Below are 24332 nucleotides of genomic sequence, written 5' to 3'. Positions count from 1 at the left end.
TGACCATAAAATGAGCACCCAATTGTCCGGACAAATGAATCCTGAGGTAAGTGTCAATGGGTGTGACCCAATGCTGGATAAGTTAGTAATTCAATGGGCATATACTAAATGATTAGCCATAATCCCATGCAGCCAATTATGCTAATTATGCTTAATCATCTTCAATCTGATTGAAATGATTAAGTATAAGTTGGTCATAGAGCACCTGCTGTTTTTTGATTCACACAAAATAGTGAAACAAGAGTGATCATTCAATTTTTGCAACCCAATACCAGAGGCAGAAGAAAACCAGAAGTATATGCAACAAAAGCTTCAAGATGGATGGGTACCTACATATGGAACATGAAGAAGACAGACAGACAGACAGAAATACTGAATTCAATAGTGGCAAAATTATATATAAGAATCATACATATATGTATATATATATCTCATCCAACGGTTATGATCATCAGAGCATCCATGGCTTTCATTCTTCGTATCCCTAACGGTCATTTTCACACCGAAGTACTGATTTCTGGCTAGCATATACATAAAATACTTGGGTTCTGGTTATATAAAGATTCTGATTGAATTCAGTGGGCGATTCCGATGGTTGCTTAAAATCCAAGCTAAGATCATATACATATTAGCAGCAAGTTTTTAATTATCCGGTTTTGGCAGGAATTGATCTTGCATCAGGTATATCAATCCGGCCGTGGAGTTCCGCCTCAGTGATAATGCATCAGATGGCGGAAGTATGCAATGGGAGTGGGAATGGCGCCCTAAACCTAACTGATCTGCTTGATGCAAATACAAACTGTTGGGAGGAGCAGGAGAGGGAGAAGAATTGGGCATTTCCGATCTCTGCATCATCAATAACGAAGGAGCATTCATATGATTCTGGTTCTGCATTACCTGCATCGGTTGTTGATGGTAATCCATGTGATGGCGATGGTGGTGAAGAAATGGCGATGGTGGAGGTGGAGGAAGATGATGAGGATGATGGTAGAATTGGATATATGAATGATCTGAGGCAGTAATGGCAGAATCAGTGCTGGTAGTGGAAGCGATCGTGGCTAAATTGCAGAGATTAATGGACTGAAGGGTACCCCTGGGTGAATGATCACTGTTATGATGGAATTTGGGCGGCGATGGAGGAGTGCAACCTGTGTCAGGATCCAAGCGATGGCGGGCGATGCAGGAGGCCCCACCAAGGCTAGCTGCAGCTTCTGTGCAGAACTGGGGGTGCAGAGGCGATGGCGCCGGAATCCTGACCTGATTCTGCAGCTGCGATTTTGATGATGGTGATGATGAAGAAGAAGACGAAGATGATTGAAGGAGGAGATCCGACAGAACTTGTAGCTGCTTGACAGGCGCTGTCTGTGTCTGTGTCTGTGTCTGTGTCTGTGGCGATGGCGATGGCGATGGTGGTGGCATGGACAGCAGAACAGCTGCAGAAGCGGAGACCTTCTTCCACGGCGGCGATGGAGCCACCTCTGCTGCCTGATCCTTCCTCATATGGCTACTCAGCCTACTCTTCCCTCTCAGTATCACTCTCTCGCGAGCTCTCTCTCTCGCCATAGCCCTGCGAGCAACGCCATCAGGCACCACACTACCCACCTGCTGCTGCTGCTGCTGCTGCTGCAGAGACTGAGACTGAGACTGAGTGTCGTTAAGATTAGGGTTTAATCTGGAGCTATGGAGGTGGACACAGCTCGGCGGCAGCAGAGCAGAATCAAGGGATTGAGACATAGCCGAGTAAGGATTAGGGTTCGATTTGAAGCGCTTCTGCGGCAACGAATCATCAGAACTGTGGTGGTGAGGCAAGTGCTTGGCGATCCCTGCAGAGGGGAAGAAGGATGGAGCGGCGGGCTGAAGGAGCTCCTGCTGCTCCTTCTGAGGCTCATCATCAGCGATGGCGATGGCGATGGCGATGGGGGCGAGCTCATCAATGGCGGATCTGGCGTTCTGGATGAGCCAATCCACCGCCTTGCTGGGCTGATCGAAGCCCAGCCTGTCCTGGATCTCGAAGAATTGAACGGCAGTGGGTGCAGACAGGCGGACCCTTCGATCGCGAAGGCCTTTCGCCGTCCTCACCTTGCTGTGCCGATCCTTGGCGTTCGTCGATCGAACTGTCAGGCTGCAGCTATTCCTGCTCCTGTGGCCCGACAAGAAGAAGGGCCTGCTCGATTCTTCGTGGATATGGTGGGAGATCGGCGATGGCGGATGAAGCTCAGGCTCTGAGATCCGGCGGCGCTTCACAGGAAGCGCCGCCGCCTCCTTCTCCTTCTCCTCCTCCTCCTCCTCCGTCGCTATGGTAGCTCCTGCTTTCCTCTGATTATATGCAGAATTAGCAGCCCTACTAAAACCGATCTCCTGCTCGTCTTCTGCTTCTTCTGCTTCCTGTCCTTCCGCTCTGCTCTGCATCAGATTCAAATCAAACCCTCAAACCCACCTCTCTCAGCTAGCTTCCATTTTCCTGCCTCTGATCCGCCTTTTAGCTTTCAATCAGCTTCTGCCTTTTCGGCCATGAATCCATGCTGTCAATTTGCCTCTTTCGATTCTGTACGATAATCCGCTGATCATTCATTTTTTTCTGGTTATCTGATGATTTCTTTACACTTACTCCTCAGCAAATGGGCATGGAGAGATGAGTAAATTTGCTCGACGCCATATCCACTGGGATTGAAGTTCTTGAAAATAACCAGGTATAGGCTGGAAACACAGAACGATTTTGGAGCCAAGAAAAATCAGTTTTAAAAGAGAGTATGATTGCAGATACTACCGTGATTCAGCTTGAGATGAAATAGCATACCAAAATCTTTAGCTAGCAGTGGAGTGCAGCTCAGATGGGTGAGGTTAATTAATTAGCTGTGATTAACATCCCTAATGACCCTATTGGAATCGCTAATTACCAAAACAGCCTCTTAAACTACCCAATCGGAAGTGCTAATTACCGAAATAACCTCTTAAGTGACCCAAGCATCAGCATCCCTGATGACCCATCATGTAGGTATCCAGCCATTCAGAATCTCTAAACACCCATATCAGCATCCCGGATTAACCCAAATAGCATCTCTAATGACCCAATTGCTGCGCCTAATTACCTATCTGGCATCCCTTAATGACCCAATCAGAAACACCCGCATTAGTGTCTCCGAGGACATATAATCAGTATGTTTGTTTTTACAGCTTTACCTCTCTTTAATTAACTCTCTGATAACAACAGCAACACTGTTTTTTCAATTCAATTGTGATGTAAAAACAGACATGAGCCTCCTGTTCATTCTATGACTCATAAAAACGAAAGGCCTATCGATAATTAAGTGATGATTTGTTTTTTTTATTTATGCAGTAGGATTTTGTTCTCAGCCGCCTCCCAAAAAACTGTGCCATTTAATACACAGCCTTTATTTCTTATTCTGTTCACCATCACTGCTTTAAGACCCTATCTTCACCCTCTTTTTAGCTCCATCCACTAATTCAAGTTACCACCTGACCCCAGCTTAGTCATTAATTTTACCCGAATCACTCAATTATCCATCAACATTAGTGAGTAATTAGCAGTCACGTTTGCTCTTTAATTACTCTTACGTTTAACTTTAGTCCATTAATTGTAACCCCAAATCAGTCATTAATTTACCGCCCTGATCAGCCATTTAACTTTACCCAAATCAGTCATTATTCCTACTAAATTTGGTGAAAGTTTCCCAATATTACTAGCATAGTCAATTTTTTCTTCTTATTTAGTTCCTCCTCTCTATTAATATAAGTAATCCGTTCGCTGAATTTAACACCCAATTCACGCATTGATTTAACCCCAGATCAGTGAACCATAATTAATCACTGAAAGAAGTGACGAATCCCAACCAGTCTTTCAGTTTTTGTGTACTTGACTAAACTTAGTGAAATCAATCCATTTCTTTCTTTTCCTACAATTTCTCTTACCATTGATCTTTTAAATCTGTTTTAGCAGCCATTTTCTAGCTACAAACTGATGAAACCAATTCATCGTTCTATTTTTCTTCATTAATTGACCATCTTCCCTTCAGAAATTCATTACAACTAAAACGAAATTCATCTTTTCCTGCTCTTTCATTTTTATTGTTTATTTACCTTTGAGCTGAACGCCTGTTGTAAATATTTTATTCTGTACGGAGGAGTGAGGCCATTATCCGTACGGTCCGCTGCATATATGCATAGCCTGATTGAGAATTAAAATCAACTGGTAGAAATGAATTAATGGATTGATTTGTTTCTTTTACCGAAGAGATTTGATTAAAGAATTTGGTTTTCTGCAGTATATGACTATCATTACTGACTTTAATACTACTACCATCAAGACAGGTGCGGAATTTTAATGGTAAATTGCAGAGAAAATATATACATATATAACACTGATTTTTGTTTTAATTGTTTACTTTAAATGCAAAAGATTTCTGGGGAGGTAATATTATTACTGAAGCTAGATATATTGTTGGATAATGAATAAAGGAAATTTGATGATAAATTTGAGAGACATCAAATTGTTTTTTTGGTAATGGGCGATGTGAGGTAATAATTGTTTTTATGGTGGCAGAGTTTACATCAAATTAATAGAGAAATATTTTGATTGACGATGGGCGAGCGATTTACAGACAAACAATTTTGATGGTGGGCGACTGTTTATAGAGAAATAATTTCGACGATGGGTTTGATTTGCAGACAAAGGAAATGTTGATGATGGGCGATGATTAATACACGAAATGATTCTGTTGATGGGTGTTTTTACATGAATAAATGAAGCAGGAGAGAGGGATTTTACATACCAAGGAACAATTGATTTAGTATATAAATTTTCCCAAAGATGGAATTAGGATCAAATTAGGGGGCAGGCCCATTTGACATGATGAGTTTTGCGAGAAAAGAAATTACTGCAGGATTTACTGCATGAATCCATGGCACATAGAAAGACAGCGATAATTAATTAAACGGAAAGGTGAGGTAAAAGCTATGGATTAAAGCGCCAAACAAGAAGAAGACGATGATTAAAACATTACAACACACGAATGAATGAATGAATGAATGAAGACGTGATGATTGACAACAACAAAATTGAAGCAGAGATTTAGGCGCCTGATTGTGATAAAATTAAGACAGGAAATCAGAAAGGGAGGAAATTTTTTGTAAGTGTGCTGCTCATGGATGCAGCAAAAAGGGGATGAAACTGAAATTGAATGAATCATTGAGAAAGCATGGCCCATCTGCTTTCACATTTCCCATTAAATTTCTCCATTTTTCAGCCCAATTCCTTGCCATCATTCCAAATTTCCAATTGTATAAAATCTACAAAACATCTCCATCTCTCTCTCCATTCAAGGGGGGGGGGGGGGGGGGGGCTTTTTTTTATTTGTTCTTGTTTTCAGTCCATGGGTTTTGTCCGGATTGCATTCACACTATACACTTTGTCCGGGCTGCATTCACACTACTCGATTATGTTGATACGTACCCAAACGATGCCCACCCCATATGTTTTATTTAACCCTCTAGTTCCGAGGGTCGACAACCATCCAGTCGGAAACAATATAATGAAAAGGATGGTTCTCTTGTTCATGGCCCAGTTAGATGGCATTCATCTAGTTATCTATGAGATGCATATCGAGCTTCCGCTTTGCAACAGTGAAGTGGTTTTGGCGAAAACCCGTTATATGCCTTCCGACTCGCCCACTAGTATATCTCAGGTTCTTGGCCCTTTACTAAGCTTACTTCGATTCGCCTTTAACTCCTTCTCGAAATCCCCTAGGAGCATCTCGTTTTTAAGTATTCTGGGTTTCACGTGCCAACAAATATTATTGAACTTGTATGTTCGATTCAGAGGTCTCTCGCTTTGTGGATGGAAAGGACCAAATCATGTACCAATGGAAACGGATATTGTAGTTGTAGCTAACAATTTGATTTTCGTATTTAGATGGCTATATGTTATGTATGTGACCCATCTCCTTGCCCATCATGGAAACGTAAGGTGTCCATTGAGTACCGTATATATTTAATCATTTCAAAAGAGAATTTATACATCAAAGGATATTGTGTATATATTGAGTACAAAGGGGTATGTGTAGTTGATGGAGAGTTCAATTCCATGGGTTCACTATATGTTGGCCTTAATGACCTACATATAGTGAACACCTTGGAGTTGAATGCAATGTACGCGATGATGAACACGAGGTGTGGGAATAGAAAAACACCTTTTAGAGTATGTATGTTGTTTCCGACTCATTCAAATATGTTGTAGGCATCAGGACATTTGTTCTTCCATTTGTAATTGTCAACAGGAAGCTTCGCGCGGCATTAAGTGCTCATGGCATCTTTTGTTTCTCCTAGAGACGCCATGCAAAAGGTACCTATCACCTTGTGTTGTGATCCTTCATAATTATGAATTTGTTTACTCATTGTCACAAATCTACCAAACATCAAGCAATATAACGCACCGGCATGTTAATCACGAGAGAAACCGCAATGTCGAGGACCATCATTCACCAATCAAATCTCCACAATTCATTTGAAGTACATGCTTTGTCGCCAATTATGGCTTTTTTGTCAACCAATTATCATAATTTTGACTATCTTTCTCGCATAGAATGCCTACCACACCTATGTTTAGACCTTCAAAATCACAATTTGTTACAATCACATTTATATGTAATAAAGCATACCACGTCTCACAAATGTGGTCCATATGCTTTAAATCATTTTGGTTTAGATGTGATTTTCTAGGTATTGAAAAATATTCACAGCCCTTTCTACGAGTAAAAGTGCCTCAATAATTATCTCGTGTGGGTTCTCTTTCACTCTATCTCAACAGTACTTTATCTTAGTTGTCCAAAAAGACCTTAGAATTTGTCAATGTGGTGTAATTCCAATAATAGTACAAAATCATAGAAATGACATTTACAAATATGCCATCCTAAGTAGATGTAGAACCGAGTAGGAGAAACCATCGAAGGGGTTTGTACGACCATTAAAGGTCATCGAAAACACGGAATTGGAACTAAGGTGAAAATGACCTAAGGTCTCTCTCTCTCTCTCTTTCTCTCTCTCTTTCTCTCTCTAGGATGAATGAAATATATGAAGAAATGGTTTGGAAAATGCAATGTATCAATACATTCCTTAGTGGATTAGGCTCTTTCGTAACACAGATGTATCATGGCTTGAAAAGGATGTAAGGGCTCATGTTTCACACATTTTATCACTTATGTTGCAACAACCTACAAAACTATCTTCTTCTCCAAATGAGGAAACCACAGTTACTGGTGCATGCTAGATCCCATCCCTTTCTCCATCAACCAACCATTACTTCCTTACAAGCTAGCCCACATTCTCGTTAGTTTGAGGTTGAGGCGTTTGGTCATAGGAGAGGAGACTCTTTGACCATGCATAACAAGTTCATGAGTTAGAAGTATTACATATTGATACAATGCTCTCTCTTTGTATGACCACATTCGACTTTGCTTTCCATACGTTGTCCATTTCGTCCATCCCTAACACAAATTCCTCTCACAATGACAACATGCACTCTAGATTGTAGCCTTTATTAGTAAAATTCTTGAATATCAAGGGTTGTTACTCCATTCCACTCATGCTATTTAAAAATGTTTAACTTTTGGTTCCATGAGTGATTTTTTATCTTCAAGGATGATAATAAAATATGTCCATCTATCTCTCATAAAAGTAGTGTATATTTTGAAGAAATATGACAATGCAACAAAACATTTGCTGTCTCCACTATAATATAGTTAGGATCTTATCGCAAGGCAAAACCCTCTAAGGTGTTGTAACTTGTGAGACTAACATAAAGGCAACTCCTTTTGAAGAGATAGGTGACTACAAAAGCGTAATTGTGATATATGTCCTTCATATCAATCAATCAATGTTCAAAATTTTGTAGATGACATGATTACATGCATACGTGCTCACATGTGCACTCACAAAATATTGACAAGATATAATAATATTTATGTAGGTAACTTTAGGAAGGGGAAACCTCACACAATACCATGTGTTGTAACATCTTCATTGGAATGTAGATCCATTAAGGTGCATGTCATAGTTAGAGCATTATGTTATCTTATGACTCATGAGAGAACATTTAACTATGGGATCTCATTGTGAAGCAAATGGGAAAGAGGAGATTTATGAGATCATATCCTCAAAATTCACATTTGGTCTACGGGGCTAGTTTGTTGGATTCTAACTTCTGCCAAGATATTGTCGTATATCCCTACAAAATACGTGAATATATGTAGTCTCTATAGTTCAACATGTTTTATGTCACACCTATCAGGTGCATTTGCACTCTCCGGATATCCCATTTTCCATAAACAATAGAATATGACAAATTCGAGGCAATATTCGTCAAATAATAGCCCAATCCCATATGCACCGAATGGTTTACAAATCCATTTGCATCATGTTACACGATTAATCTTTAATGCTTCTTCCTCATAATTTAATACTACAATATTAATTAGCATATACATTCCACCGTTGTTTGGTTTGCATCCAATTCCTTTATATAAGCATTATGCAATCTTGGTATCGACAACATAATTGCCCCTTGGTTTATACAACTTTTATAGAATTGTTAAGGCATCAAAGGTTCTACATTCACAAATAATTGGTTGTCAATTTAACACTACTTTATTTGATATGTGACAAAATGTTGACATTGAAGTAATGCTTGTATCAAGAAGGTTATTATAAATCCATAGTCAAGAAGTTTATGGCATGTGCCCAAACTTTAGGTGCCATGAAGATTTTGACTTTTATTAATTTTTACCATTGAGATTTATAAGAGGAATTGTAGATGCAATGCAAAGCTTGTTTGATGAAGTTCATAAATATTGGTATCTCAATTTTATAACATGCACATGGTGATGTTAAGTTGTATATTAGCATTAATTTTCTTCGAGTAAGAAAAGGATGGTTTTGTCTATATTGGAAATCGTTGTAGCTACACATTTGTCTAATGTTGGTGGTAAAAGGGATATTCTTAATGATGTTTACTTTTGTCATATTTTTCACCTGTCATAACCTCCAATATTCGTTCCACAATTTATAAGTAAAAAACTAAGACATTTCTATCCGTCTCCCACACTAGTTGCTTTAGCCCATAGAATCAATGCTATTGTTAAATTTATTTTTATTTTTATTTTTATTCCAAAAAAAAAACTCCTTCCATTAGTTATAAAATTTTATAAATAAGTTTAGTATATACAAATCCCTGTAGGGACACGATAGGTCCATCTTATGTGGATGCCCACTGACTAAATAAAGGGGGAGGACGACCATTGTTGGATGAAGGCTAGCCATTGTCTTTCAACTCCATCGGAGTCACCCTTGAGGCCATCATGTTTTCTCTTTAGAGTGGCTACCACTTTACTCCATATCTCTTGCATTAACACTATTGGTTGCACGGTTTGGTTGGAGAAGACCCATCTACACCGTTGTTTCCATAGAATCCAAAGAGTTATTGGGCTGACCAATTCCAACACAACTTGAGATTTGGCATTGATAGGTGTTGAGTGGACATTGTCGATGGTGGAGCAAAAAACCTCTTGTGCTTTTATAACCAAAGTCATCCCCTCATCCTGATTCTCATATCTGTCAACTAGGGCCTACCATGATAGCCAACATACATTCCCCCACTTGATTGAGCCTTGCACCTAGCATAATTGCAATAAGCGGCCAACCCCCCGCCATATTCAATGGGACTCTGGGCAGTCCCATAGAGCGTGTCGTATTGATTCTATTACAGTTGGACACGCTACACAGTTAGGAGAGTTGAGGTTCCCACGCTGCCATGCACCAACCAGTAGTGACTTATGTATTAACAGCCATTGGAAAGTGGTGATTCGCCTCGTGTGTTGTTGTTTCCAGAGTTTCTACCAGAACTCGGTGATAATTGTGTTAGGAACATGATATGTTTTCCAGACCTTTGCAGCAACCGGATCTCGGGCAAATTTAGCGGCTATAATATGGCGACCCAATCTAGTTGTGAATTGAAAGAAAGGCATAGGTTTGCTTCCTTGCCCCGCATAAGGATCACACCATGTCCATTGCAAAGGGTTCCAACTGACCTTACATAGCCATGTGTTTTCATGAGTACATATGTGCCAATCTGGTTGTACTTTGATCGGATTAAGATCTACAATCCATTTATACTGAGTATATGCTAGTACTCAAATTGCCTTACGTTGTGTTGATGCCTCGTTGTCCTGCAGTTCTGAGCCTTCAATCCTATTTAGTGTGTCCCTACCTCGTGGGAGCAGAGAGCCCTCCTCCTTGTAGCCTATCCATTTCTTCGTTGTCGTCCTTTGATGAGCAGCTTCCCTAATCAATAGAGCGTTATTGATTTCAGATCTCATAGCCCATCCGCCCCTGATTCCATGGAGGATGTTGGCCTAGTCTTGTATTGGCAATGACATAAACCGTCTCCAACATTCAATCTTCATATTGTTCCCATTGAAATTGCAAACAATCAATCTTCATTATGGTTTCATCTTGCCAACAACTCTATTTAAAACTTAGGGGTGAGTGTCGAAAAATCATCATTATATGAGGTACCGATAATGTCACGAATCCACATTTTGGACTAATGTCACGAATCTCTAGATTGCATCTACTACTCGCCTATAAATCAAAGCAAAAAAAGTGTCTCAAAGACTCTACTTGGCAAGAAAGTAATGTTTCTTAATGTGATTCTAGATATGATTTTACCTAGTTCCTTTTGGATGCTTATGACTACAATTTTATCTTTGTAGAGAAGATTATTTGTTATTTTATAAACACAAAAATGTGGTAAGCGCTTGACTAGGTTAACGAAGAATTAAAACCATCATGCATTAACATATTGGCATTAGAAATGGTTTGTCTAATAAAAAAATTTGAAATATGAATTTATTAGTATTCAAGATGCACACATGTGGGCACACACACACAATGACAATCAAAACAAGAGCCAATGAAGCACAAGAGAAAGTTTTATGAGATCATATACCTGTACTCCATATCGCTAATGTTTGCTTTCTTTAAAGTTAGCAACAAATGGCCTTATCAAACAATATATTTCCAATATCTTTCAATTTAATACAATGTTATGTTAATGTGTAGGAAGTTCATGTCATATATGATCTAGAAAATCTTGGTTTTAGGAATTTAGCACGCACACACACATCCTAATTCATGGAGTGCATAAAATCAATTTAAATACTTTGTATTCACCAAACAACCAAGCATGTAAACTGAGAACTTCTCATTTTCAAAGTTTTGATGGCAGATTCTAATGTCTGCTGATTAGTGGAAGGTGGATCATTATCATCTTAAACCATTAGCCGTTAAAGTGTATTAATGGCATATTGATGCTCCCATATATTTATATTCATTACATGTAGAAAATGAAAACCATATTCACACTCTAAGCACGATATTCACTCTAAAGTGAGCACATCATTTGCATTAATGTTTTTTTGTAGCACATATCAATTCATTATATTTACAAAATAAAAAAACTCACCTACACCAGCAAGAATAGACCAGTAAGGAAAAGAATAACATTCTATGAAGAAATTCCGCATGAATCGCGATCGTGTGTTATTTATTAAAACAATAAAGCGCCCAAGTATATTAATGTGCAAAATCATGATCCAGTTCTTCTAAAGGTGTTTTACTTAAACACACTTTCATACAAAAACGTAATCAAATAGGGCAAAATACTAGAGACAACTACATGGAAGCATGGAGAAAGCATGGTGGCCACAACCATGTAACATGTTTGATGCCACCAATATTAAACTTTGGTTGAAGAGTTCAGAATACATACCAATCTTTTGCCTCACGAAGTGAGGCTTGACCAAATGAAGAAAAAAAGTATGGAATAATCCCACAAAAATGACCAATGCATAACTATGGATATGGACTAAAGGGTGCGCCAGAAATATGAAGATAGCAATCAAATTCAGTATCTTACAATAATATTTAAAAGCTTCCTCTCAATTAGTGTCAAAGTAAATAAGCATTTATTTTCAGTCACAATGATAATTCCCTGTTCTTTTTGTTCATCATCCATATTGTCCAGAGCACAATGGCACAAAAGGACATAACCCAATAACAAGGTAAAGAAGACTTAATTTTCACACGTAGGAGCGTGTCTAGTGGAAGTTCTAGGCATGCTAACGTGGCACGGCATTGCACTTAACAATTGAGGTAAGATAAGAAGAAGACGAAGGCATGAAGAAGGCAAATTATGTTGACAAACCAAATCCGATGGGTGCGAAAGAGAAGGATGTCTGTATGGTTTCTAAACAATTACGTAAACACTGCCAACTACCAAAAGAACATGGCTATATATATATATATAGAAACATCCCTCTCTTTTATTTACAGTTGGAAAAGAATAAAGTGTATCATACCTGTACAAATTTGCATTGCCATTCACAGATATATATACTAAATGGCAGAAACAGAATTTTGATAGTCCATTCAACCACTGGTCCAAACTTCTCGGAGTAACCGAAACCGAGAACATGATCCAACTTCTTTAATGGTGCCACTGTTTTTCCTAGTAATACGAGTTGAAGGCGTGTTTTCCAAAAGCCATGACATGGGAGATTCAAGTTCATCAATCTCATCATCACTTGTATGGCCCTTCCTCAAAACAGAGTTGCTTCTATTAAAGAGACCATTCACACTGACAGCATCTCCAATCCAAGGTTTCACCATACTTGAATGAGGGCGAGAATACGTTACTGGAGGCGAAACAGCAATATTTAGTGACATCATTCCTTCGTCTTTATCTGCTGCGATCTGTTAAAACATGACACAAACCAATGGTCTTACCAATACTCAAATTGTAATCAATATTTTGAGAGTACCTCAGTTCCCCAAAAAGGTCAATACAATTCTCAAAATATAACACCCAAAATCGCACAACTGCAAAATGCATGACCCCACGAAGATTACCGAGTTGTACAGTGTATGACAAACCGCCACCATTTACATGCATCTTAGTTCCCATCATTGTCTTATTGCAACGGTTAGCATATTGTTTCCCCAGACCCAACTATACCGCTCATTACCTAATTATACTAAAGGAATTCTTATATCCTTGCTATATTCCATGTGCTTTCTATACTGAAGAAACATCACAAGGGGATAGAAGGCTATCTAGCACAGCCCTAACAGCTGGCAAAAAATCAGAATGGACATACAACAAAACTATAGTCTCAAATATGAAAGTTGAGACAACAAAAGATCAAAACAATAATCTGTGTATAAAGATTGAGTGTTTCTTTTCAAATTGTCTCTTGATCTTTGTTGAAACAAACTCACAGATACTATTGTGTTTTTAGATGAAATTGTGCAACGAGGAAGAAAATTTACTTCAGAATTGATGGCATCAAGCAACTCTGATGAGACAGGATCTGGGGAAAACTCATCTGGCTGGTACTTGGAGAGAATTCTTCCAATGAAAGTTAAACTTAACGTGGAACAGACCTGTATGTCAGAAAATAAGAGAAATGAGAAACCTTCGCATTCCATAGGAAACTATTTCAAGAAAACTATTTGAAGCATTGGCAAACACCTCTTTTCTAAGAGACTTGTCAATAAGCATGTCTTTTGGAAGCATCAACAAGCCTCCCATTGCTTTCAACAATGGAAACATAACAAAGCTTCTCTCCGACTCCTCTGATGTGTCATTAGAAATAGTACTATTCACATCTTTATAAATTAGATTTGAGAGCCATGATGATAAATTGGACACCTGGAGAATCACAAAATGAATCAGGCACACGAACTTGAGAAAAACTTGACGCAAAGAACAATTACGAAGTTAAAATGATACCGCATTTTTAAGTTGTGCTCCAAGTCCAAAGCTCAGACTGCCGATTGGGATTGGGAGGACACAGGTATCACTTATTGGATCAGATATTGGATCTGTAGGGGTTTCATCATCACGAATGATGGCATTGAACATAGCAACATCCAGTCTCACAATACATGCTTCAAGGACCTACCATTAAAAATTTGAAATAGAGTCTCAGCATCTTGGAATAAATTCATACACAGTTTATTTACTGTTACTTCAAAAACAACCAACAAATATCTTCACCACATTCATCAATGAGATTAAAAATCTCCCAACCAAGCCCAAAAATGCTCCTGTTTCATAGTCTTGAATTCCAGGGAAGCCCAAACTTTTGCCATGCATTCACATATGAAGATGCGCTATCAAAAGCCTTCCTATTTAAATACTCACAATCTGGATGGCACGTTCATATTTTAGCTGTAAACCTAATATATTATGAATTATCATTCACCAATCTTGCTCTTCATTTTCATATTATAATTAATTTCTAAGACTCATCTAAATTTCAACAATCTCGACCCAACCTCTTGCTTAAAATGATTTCCTGGCAGGCTGAGATACATTGAAAATCTTCCACCATTATCAGCAAGGAAAGCGATAAGAAATAAAAAAGGATTCTAGAGCTTGTCAAACACCAGAACTTTTGGATACTACCAGAAAGATTCTAGATTTCAATGACCAAGCAAAGTATATTAAACATATGCTTGTTTAGGACTTTCTTTATATTGCTCTGATTATCCTACTGAAAAGGAGCTCCATTGAAATGTTGGACCTAAATAACTTCCATTATTAATCGATACAATATGGATGTGCAAGTATTCAAATTCCAACTGATTACTCAGGTTCACCATGAAAGGATTCAGTGTTGAGATTTGGTGTATTTACCATTTTATTAAGCATAGGTAAGCAGCCACACTCTACACCAAGCCTTCGAACTGGACATAGCCTTTCATAAGAATCAAGGAATGCTTTTTTCCATATCTCCACTGAAATGCTTCCTTGCTTGATATCTTCCAAGTCTGAATTAACTGCCATTTTATGGTTACTAGCATCCTTCCTTTTTTCATGCATATCATCTTGCTCACCTTCAGATGTTGCATCCTCAATTGGTTGTTGCATCTTCGGTGTTAAAACCTGCAAGTGATCCACTTTTAAGACACTGAACAAAGGAGATCTCAAAACTGTTGCATCAAATATAACAACAATATTATTAATATTTTGAAATGGCCTAATGTTTAAATAGTATACATATGCAGCATAAAAGTCCATTGTATGCAACAACAATCGATAATAACCTTTAGACATAATTGTTTATGCAAAAGAACGGATTAAGAAAAACTTTGCTACTGCTATTTTTAAGCAACTCATAACCATACAAGAAGAACCTCATTATATATACAAACAAGAATTCTTCTCAATAGCATTAAGCACACATATAAATTCTCATAAAAGGGAGAGCTCCCTCGTTTGGATACTAATGTGAACGTTGTGCAAGTGTTGTCATGGAGAATTCTCTTTAGATATCAAAATAATTTGGCAAGCCAATGACTACAAGGGCGACCCTCCACTGTAGACTAGGACAAACTTTCTAACTACATGAATACATTGTGTAAGCCTATCTATTCCTACCCTAACGTATCATTACATGAAATGGCGGTATTTGGTTTTAGCAAAACAGACTATCACTTTGACAGCGTTAAAATGGAGCAGCAGTAAGGAAATTGTTCAAATGCTGAACTGACACAGGACAGGGGTAACACTGATAATAAAAAGATAGGCATCACTCAAACTATGTGCATAAAGTTCTTCTGATTGAACATTTGGGAAATGCTTCACCTAGGATTCTTGGTTGATCACATAAGAAACAGCATACATTTTTACACAATTATTATTTCTGTGCAACACCCAACTTGGTGAAAACATTAAAAGGCTTTTCACCAAGAGTACATGTATTGACTCTTTCGGCGTCCTGTTTCCTAATGCTGAATTCACTGCAATAATTTACTGTAAGCTTGAGATCATCCTTTGCACTTTATGCCTTTCCATCTCCATCTCCACAAAAATGACGGGATGAATGCTTCACTATCTCTTTCCCTTTATCCTCCATATTCAATGACAGATTCAGTGCCAATGTTGATTTAGCACTCTATGAATGTTGTGGCTTCTTGGACAATTTTGCAAGATCAATTTGAGATGCCAAACAAGACCAGAATCCAACCCTGGAGAATCAGTGGCCTCTGAGTGGATGGTGGAAGGTGACAAAGCGGAATGGTTTATCACAATGATAAAGCATTCCCAGATGGCAATTGTCAGATTAGTGAGATCTGGTGTCGAGTTAGCTCGAAGATGTATCCACACTGTGCTTCTGAAGAATAATGGCTTGGTGACAACCTGGACCATTCAGGTAAGCAATTCTCTACTTTCCTTCAAGTTGTGGATGAGAACTCAGCTTTGACCACTCATGAAGAAACGTAGCATATGGGAAAATGTCAATAGTCAAATATGGAATCCTCATTCTCTGCTTGATAGGGTAGAGAGAAGGGTGGAAGGTTGAGCGGAAAGTCCTTTAGTAGAGGGTGATGTACATGTGGCAAACAGGGCATATAGCAGGAGACTGCAAAGTCAAAAACCAAGAGTTTGATACATCTGGATAAGGGAGAGCCAAGAAGGCATCCCTTCATTCAGCTGACGTTGAGAGTGTGGAGTTGTTGCTAGTGGAGAATGCAGATCGTGTCAGCTCTCTAGGCCTCACTGAAGTGTGGTCAAGTGCATATGTATTGAGAAGGAGCAAGCCAGGACATGACGAGTCAAAAGAACTCATTCTGGAACTTTGGGGCGTGTCAAAGATGCATTCTTCCCAGTGGGAAACGATCAGATGTCCTGCCTAGGAAAGCAGATCAGTAAAGGGGCTGGAACAAAGTTCTTGGAAGATGTACTTCTGGTTCTTCAAGTCTGGTGAAATGTATTGTGGATGTCAAGATTTGCAGGTGCTGACTATAAGCGTAGCTGTGAAAACCTATACCAATAACAGACAGTCATTGGGTGTTCTGCTTGAGTTGACCGCATTAGTCACAAATGAGTGCAAGACAATATCGGATGCGAAGCTACAGTATCAATGCTTTGGGCACCTGAGTTCCACAATATCCTGGAAGATTCAAGCAGATCAACTTGTGTAGACTGGCCAAAGTGCCCAGGAAGTGTGAGGCTTGCATTTTGGGTAAGCAATGTTGAATGTCTTCCCTGCAATAGGTCGAGAGAGCAAAGTCTTCTCGAAAGTTGGTCTCTAACAAGCTTAGCAGATAGATAATGACAAAAGTGTTAGGCAGATTATCTACTCAACTAGGAGCATATGGATCTCTCCATTCTGGATCGACTATGCAAAAGATCTTTCGAAACAGAACTTATAGTATATCTAACTTGAGAATCTTATGTGTCAAAAACCAGATTCTTTCATCTCTTTTTATCTTATTTACTTTTATATTTACTTAGTAATATTTATTTTATTTTGATTTGTTTTTCTCAACAAAGTGACAATACTTAAGATGTAATCTCTTGTATAGTCTTATAGGCCATTTTGGCCTCTTAAAAGATATTAACATTTCTTTCTTTCTTATCAAACGCTTTCTTGTGGCTGGGCTTTATCACTTCGCTAATATAAATCTATGTCTTCTCCAGTATAAAATATTAGTTTGTGCATCCCCATGTTTCTGTCCAATATTTATCATAATCATCTAGTAATAATTGGCAAAATTACAAAATTGACCTTCTCTTCAGAGATTTATTGGTAAGCGCCTTCTAGTTAAGTTCCCAATCTGACAACTATTACAACAGCAGTTACTATGTTACCTCAAGAAAAGTTATGCAACAAGGGAAACATGAGTCAAAGATGCAAGAACCCTATCTGTCTAGTCCAGATGTTTTGTGTCACACAAGTTACATTGATCTCTCACAGGTTACAGCTTAGAGAAACAAATAGAAATTTTGAACAGAAATCCAAAAGCAATTTGCGAATATAATCCTATGTATTTGCCACTGTATACTCTGTGTTTGACATCCTCATGTTTCTGTCCAATATTTAACATGGTTACCTAGAATAATTAGTGGAGGTACAAACTTGATCTTGTATATGAAAGATTTATAAGCAAGCATCCTCTAGTTAAGTTCCCAATCCGACGACTATTACTACCAGCAATTACTGTGTTACCTCGAGGCAAGTTGTGGAAAAGGGGAAAATGAGTTAAAGATGCATTAAACTTATACATCTAGCTCATGTTGTTTTGTATCACATAAGTTGGAGTACTGACCTCTCGTTTAACACAGAGAGGGAGAGAGAGAGAGAGAGACAAGGGGAGATTTGGGACAGAAATCCAACTGCAATTTGCAATGCTCAACAGCACTTATTATTTGTCCTTCCCAATTTGCCTCGGTTTCAATAAGCATTCCCACAGCTTCCCATGGAATGGTGTCTTATTGCAGTTCCAGAATTCTAGGACAGAAAAAGGTTCTTGTGCTAATGAACTACAGACTTAGAATTGCTATACAGCACATGTAAAGTTCAGGGTATTCCAGAAAGACACTTACTCCATATACCGTTTCTTGTTTACTTCACTATCTAGCGTCTCGTCACTGTACAAGTTGTATATTTTCACTGTGAACACAATTTAGCTCACCTATTCCATGAACTGACAAAGGGTGTGCAGTGAAGATTGTATAAGCCATCACATCTACTAGTGTCTCATGCAAGGAGCTCAATTTAAAATCAAGTTACCTATAATGCTAGCCCAAACACAAGAAAGACCTCCAAAATCGCCTCAGCCACCCATAATCATCTGCAGACTGCAGTCCCTCCTATCTTCATCAGAATAAGAATAACGTATGTCCAGATGTCTGGACTCTGCATGGAAAGGAAAACTACGAGACTTAACATATCTCTGTTCATTCATATAGAACCAAAATGTTACGTATGAACTTATACTTCCAAGAGGTCTACTCACACTGGGAGAACTCTATTATGTCTAACTTGAGCACTTGTTGCTCCTCATGAAAAAGGTGCCCCAGCTTCAGTTCCTTTCTTCATTATCCACATTGCAGTATTCATGTAGATTGTAACCATCATGTGCACATAACACAGTCTGTGGATGATATGCTACCTGAGTCCCATGTATGGTAATATTATTATCGAAATTTATATTTGTCATTTTCTTTTGAAGTGCATCAAAAACCTTTTTATCATGTGAATGTTAACATTACTAAATGTCGGCGAAAAATCCTCATAATACTTGGGGGAGGGGGGGGGGGGGGGGGAGGAGCCATTTCTTTTATCATCCCCAAATACTCCTTGCTTCTTGTTATTTCACCAAAAGGCCAATTGGTTCAAAATCCCCCCTCCCTCCTTCCCCTTCCCCCGAGCAACGATTTTCACAACATAACTTAAATTCCAACAAAAATTTATCCAAATGCCGCACAAGTTTTTCTCTATTTCATCAAATGGCCATAAGTTCTTATTATTTTCGCCCCTTGGTTGTCACTCTCCGGTGCTTTCCGGCTACAGTAATACATACTATACATGGTAGTTGAATCACTGGGAACCATCCGAACCAAAAGTAAAAGAGGTTCCCTTATATGTGCCATTATGATCGAATCTCGTGTGGCTAAAAAGCAGGCGTAGATCTGGTGACACTTCAACTGTCATGATTTTCAATTTGAAAGTACATGGCCGGAACGGCCTTAAACTAAACTGTCTTATAACTCAGACCCATCCACTACCTAGTGGTGATAAATAGCTATTCTCAATCATACAGTTCTCATTCAATATGGATAGAAAAAATTGCTCATTCTTTCTTTCTCTTTGAATAAAACTCCATTGGTTCAATAGATTCTGTTGGCTCAATGCTTTAGGAATTGGAGTCAATAATCACATTATTAATTAGTGTTATTCTGTCACATTGTATATATATCATTCATTATTGAGGTTAACCGAATGGTTAGGTGAACTAAGTTACTAATCACTATTTGCGTGTATCTATACTTGAAATCTTCAGACACTGTTATTATCTATACTGAATTTCAGCAGGCAGACACAATGTGTTGAGCATTCAGAACTTCTTTGCTGGATGTTGACCATGGACTTCATTTTAGAAAAAAGATTGAATATGTCTTATGTATTCTTTCTCATGCATAAAATAGTTGGTAGAACTTGTGTCACAAACCTGCCACCATATTGACTCCACCACTTTAGTGTAGATCCATCCCTCAAGCTGTTCTAAAGCAGCAAGAAATGTGTGCGGGTCTCTCCAATCCCCAAGAAAAAGTTTTTGTTGATGGAGCTTTAGGTCATCAGATAAATTTTCAGGATGCGTTTTTGTGACTATAGTTGCAGATGCTAGCATGATATCAATATTACTAGAGATGATTTCCCGCAGCACGATAATGTTAGACCACCAAAAAGTCAACCTATAACCAAATGGTCACTTTAAAATAAAACATACACATAGCTGCAACATTTTTCACAACAAATACAGAAGCATTCCAGACCTTGGAACATCATTACCACAAGTTCTGGCAACTAGAACAAGCCCTGCCATAGTATTCCTTGCACTTCCTGCCCTTGTCTCTTCAGTCCCATGTCTACAAGCAAACGAATACACTCTAGCAAGCCTACGTGCAGGAGCATGAAGCTTTAATGATGAGCTGCCATGTTCAGCTGTGGCTGAATACAAGGAAGCTTCTACAGCCGCAACATCTCTCAGTTCTCCTCTCAATTTTTCAATTTCTTTTTCCATCTGCAGGGCCCTTGCTTCTGCAAGTATCACCTTGCATTTGGCTTCTTCTAACTGTTTCCAATCAAAGTTTTCTTGATTATTTGCATGTTTGTATGTGAAAAGCTTCTCTTCTACTGGATCTGGACTTGCTGAGGTGTTTGCCAGGGTATTTTCTGCAGCATACTTCTCCACCAAGGATGATTTCAGTACATTTTTTATCTCAGGCACAATCGGCAACTTTGGTTTATGTGTATCCTCAGCAGATTTAACTATTGATAGAGACCTCTCTTCTATAATCTCAACTTCGTTGTTTGATTTTTCCAAATTCCCATATGATTTCCTATCATCAAAATGTTGTTTGGCAATCATTTTAAGCTCAAAATTTCCTTTTGTGGAGTTCTCATTACTTAATTGGTTGGGTGAACATGAAATATCCGACTTTGTTGCGATGATGATCAACGATTCAGCACTCTCTCTAAGCATCTCTTTACTTTGTAACAGAGGTGTTATGTTTGTCAGTGTCTCTGATTGAATGGTATTTTCAGCTTGATCACCTTGCATGTTGGAGTTTTTTGACATCTTACCCTCTTTATCACTATTTCCCTTGGCATCAAGAATGCTAGATACTTCCCTCACTGTATTAGTATTCTCCACTATCACTGGCATGTCACGGGTAGTTTTTATGCTATTAAGAGGAGACTTAAGTGACATGTGCCATCTGTTCATGGGAGCCGAGGGAGATTGACGTGAAAAACGGAAGGGCAAATCATCCTCCTCACTGCTGTATGAACTGTTGGGTTCATCCTTGACATTTCTTGTTAAAAAGGAACGTTTTGGAGTGTAAGCAGTTGAAGCTGCAATTGCTGCAGCCCTCGCAGGTGAGGCTTGCGGCGATGGAAGGGTAGGTCTTAACATCCAATCATCGGCTTTGCCTGGTGGCTTCTGTGTCATGGTAGATCAAAATGAGTGAGTAACATAAAAAATGATAAGAATGATGAATTAACCACAATTATCACTGCCTATTATTATGAACATGCATGCTAAGCACATTAAACATGCTGTTAGGGTTGGAATAAAGGCTAGAGATACGACAATCGGAAGTTAGAACCTTATGGCCACGTCTGTCTGGATGACTATGTTCTGGGCATGGACATTGTCTCTGCAGGTGCTAGGGCTTTTAGAGTTACGTAGAACTCTAGATACCCATGTGCATCGCGTTCACTATATGACTAATCGCCTTCTTGAGATGGCAGCTCTTCATTGTATACCTTTCCCCATGGATCATGCTAGAGACCTCTGGGCGTAGAATGGAGGTGCAAAACCCTTCTAATAGGCTAATTGGCCTCACCTCATAGGAGAGACCCTACTCTAGCCATAATCTGCTGATTTGATTCAGCATTGATTAAGCAAATACCTTGATAACTACGTCGCTCACACTATTTCATTAATGATTGATTAATTGATGCCCATTTCTTGATTGGGACATCTACTTGTGGAACCCACCTCATCTCTTTATTATACTCAATGTGAAGGAATGATAAAACTCCTTAACAAGTAACCAGCGGAATAAAGGAGTCCTCCACATTACATAATGAGTGATCGATGCAATGAATGAATATGCCACTATCAGTGTTTAACGCAATGACTGAATCCTCCACAATGACTTTGATTGGTGCAACGCCCATATCAACTAAATCTTGTGCCATGGGTATCTTTGTCCTCCAAAACTCGTTTTGAGGAAGCAAAGGAATCTCTTCAGATTGTTCCATTCTTCATTACTGATTAGTTTATACATATATCTTGCTGAGGACACCTATCCCTGAACCAACCTTATCCACCTCTTATGTGCAATAAAGATGAATGTATGCTCCAGATAAATGAGTGCGTGAATTCTTGATGCTTACCTTTACTTAATCAACATGTACCTAGGGGTTTCTTCGCATTCCAGGTTTCATTTCGAGGACCTACTACATTGCTTCATTAATAGCCAATTGATTGATGCTAATCTCTATATGCAAAACCGAAGTAAATGAATGCATGAACCAATGACTACCTCTCCTAAAACTATATTTGATGTTCGGTTTGCCCTCCAAATCTAGCTCTGAGCAAGAAAAACAACATATATTACATCACGGAAAATTAATGGATGCTAATCATAACCTCTTGAAATGGAGATTCTGTTCATAAAACTCACCCCTCTTCATTACAATGTGAAAATGAATTATTCAGAAAATGATTGACAACTTGAATATTCATTCAATACTTACCTCTAGTAAATCTGGAGCCAAGGGATTGTTCACCTTCCGGATCTCATTCCGAGGAAGATTGGAATTGACATCCATTACTACATCACTCGACCTAGATGAGGTCAGAGGAGGAGGAGGATCTTCTTCATCATCGGTAAAGCTTTCCATCTCTTCCTCTTGCAATAGAACATCTCCGTTATCTCTTTCTCTATCTTTTTCTCTTCCCCTAGTTTCTCTTGTTTCTTCTTCTTCATCAACATCGTCATCATCATCATCACTCAGTAGTGATGCCACAATAGCTCGTTGCTCATCTTCATCAATGGGTGGGGGAAGAGAAGAACCATCTGATGCTGATGAGGCAGCTGCCGACTCGAACCCTCCCGAATTATTACCCACACTACTACTATATTTACCAATTGATTTTGCATCATCTTTATCTTGATCTGATTGTTTGTAACGATCAATAGTGAAATGAAGCCGAGGACCATCCTTCATCGAAGGATTAGCCAGTATATTGTTCTTCTTCTTTGAAACAGAGAGAGGAATGGAGAATGCTTGTGGGAGTGTCATTGATAGAAAAGGCTCCATTTTGAGCTCAGTTTGTGCTAAAGGGGGAGAATTATTCTTACTAGAATTCAATTTTGGGTTTGGAGAATCAGCCTCAATGAGAGAGAAGACTAATGGACGGTCCAAATCAGGTAATATCTTCTTTGCTTTCTTAATTATTTCCCGATTGGGGGCTGTAGAGATCCGGATGGATTCATCTAATACGATCTTTCTTGATCCATCGATAATCTGAAAATTGTTAGGGTTTATTATTTTGGACACTCCAACTGCATTATCTCCTCGGTTCCATCGCAGGAGAAGCAATGGAACATATGGCGAAGATTTGGATGAAGACGGAGGAGGAGTCTGTGCTGGCCATGGCCTGATCTCGAGAAGATGAATGTGAAAGTCTACTAGCTGAGAAGCTATGGAGGAGGCCTGATCCTTTTTGGATCGGGACCCTAACCCTAACACCATGGATGATGGATGGTTTGATGTATTGGGGGAGAAAAGGAGGAAGCTCCGATTGTCAGAAGAGGATGATGAAGAGGAAGGGGGGGGGGGGGGGGGGAGAAGATGAAGATGAAGATGAAGATGAAGATGAAGGAATTAATTAGGAAGGAAAAGATGTGCAGAGAAGAGAATGGAAAGAGACAGAGAGAGAGAGAGAGAGAGAGAGTTATGTTTTGTTATGTTATGTTTGTTCTTTTGTTTCCTGACAGTGAAGATCTTCTTGGAAAAGAGCAGAAATGCAGTTTTCTAAAACAATGGAATTGTGTGTTAAAAAAGGAGGTTCATATTTTGACAAAAGCCTCTTTCTTCCTTCTTCTTCTTTTTTTACATGTAAATTGAGTTGTTGTTAGGTTCCATGTGTGTGTGTGTGTGTCTCTCTCT

The 24332-nt window shown here is 38.9% G+C and overlaps 2 protein-coding genes across 3 annotated transcripts; both read right to left on the bottom strand.

Annotated features, from left to right (window-relative positions):
- Positions 1-639: 639 nt before the first annotated feature.
- On the bottom strand, positions 640-3187 carry LOC147858633 (uncharacterized). The gene has a single exon (XM_087325332.1). It carries the CDS (start codon positions 2407-2409, stop codon positions 643-645), a length of 1767 nt encoding a protein of 588 aa, XP_087181458.1. The 5' UTR covers positions 2410-3187; the 3' UTR covers positions 640-642.
- A 9183-nt stretch (positions 3188-12370) lies between these two features.
- Positions 12371-24108, bottom strand: LOC147858632 (uncharacterized). 2 transcript variants are annotated; one of them, XM_087325282.1, is made up of 8 exons: positions 22914-24108; positions 20420-21585; positions 20095-20338; positions 14771-15019; positions 13862-14029; positions 13601-13780; positions 13399-13512; positions 12371-12822 (listed from the first exon to the last, which is right to left on the bottom strand). In XM_087325282.1, exons 1-8 carry the CDS (start codon positions 23913-23915, stop codon positions 12499-12501), a joined length of 3447 nt encoding a protein of 1148 aa, XP_087181408.1. In that variant the 5' UTR covers positions 23916-24108; the 3' UTR covers positions 12371-12498. The 2 variants fall into 2 exon arrangements, with proteins under 2 accessions (XP_087181408.1, XP_087181407.1); XM_087325281.1 differs by having other exon boundaries at positions 20420-21588; positions 22914-24107.
- Between the last annotated feature and the right edge of the window lie 224 nt (positions 24109-24332).

Source organism: Azolla caroliniana, unplaced genomic scaffold (assembly GCF_043228905.1).
Source record: "Azolla caroliniana isolate FFs.n. ecotype wild unplaced genomic scaffold, voAzoCaro1.0.p SCAF_10, whole genome shotgun sequence".
In the NCBI taxonomy this organism is placed as follows: Eukaryota; Viridiplantae; Streptophyta; class Polypodiopsida; order Salviniales; family Salviniaceae; genus Azolla; species Azolla caroliniana.
The sequence above is the reverse complement of the archived record's forward strand: the minus strand, read 5'-3'. Positions and strand labels throughout refer to the sequence as shown.

What these genes read in the sequence shown, in the direction of transcription:
- LOC147858633 (XM_087325332.1), bottom strand. Translation starts at nt 2,409, where the DNA reads ATGCAGAGCAGAGCGGAAGGACAGGAAGCAGAAGAAGCAGAAGACGAG.
- LOC147858632 (XM_087325281.1), bottom strand. Translation starts at nt 23,915, where the DNA reads ATGGTGTTAGGGTTAGGGTCCCGATCCAAAAAGGATCAGGCCTCCTCC. An exon ending in TGTGGTAATGATGTTCCAAG is followed by an intron (nt 20,339 to 20,419) that starts GTCTGGAATGCT and finishes ATTTGGTTATAG; the next exon opens with GTTGACTTTTTGGTGGTCTA. An exon ending in TTGATGCCATCAATTCTGAA is followed by an intron (nt 12,823 to 13,398) that starts GTAAATTTTCTT and finishes ATGTTTTAACAG; the next exon opens with ATCGCAGCAGATAAAGACGA.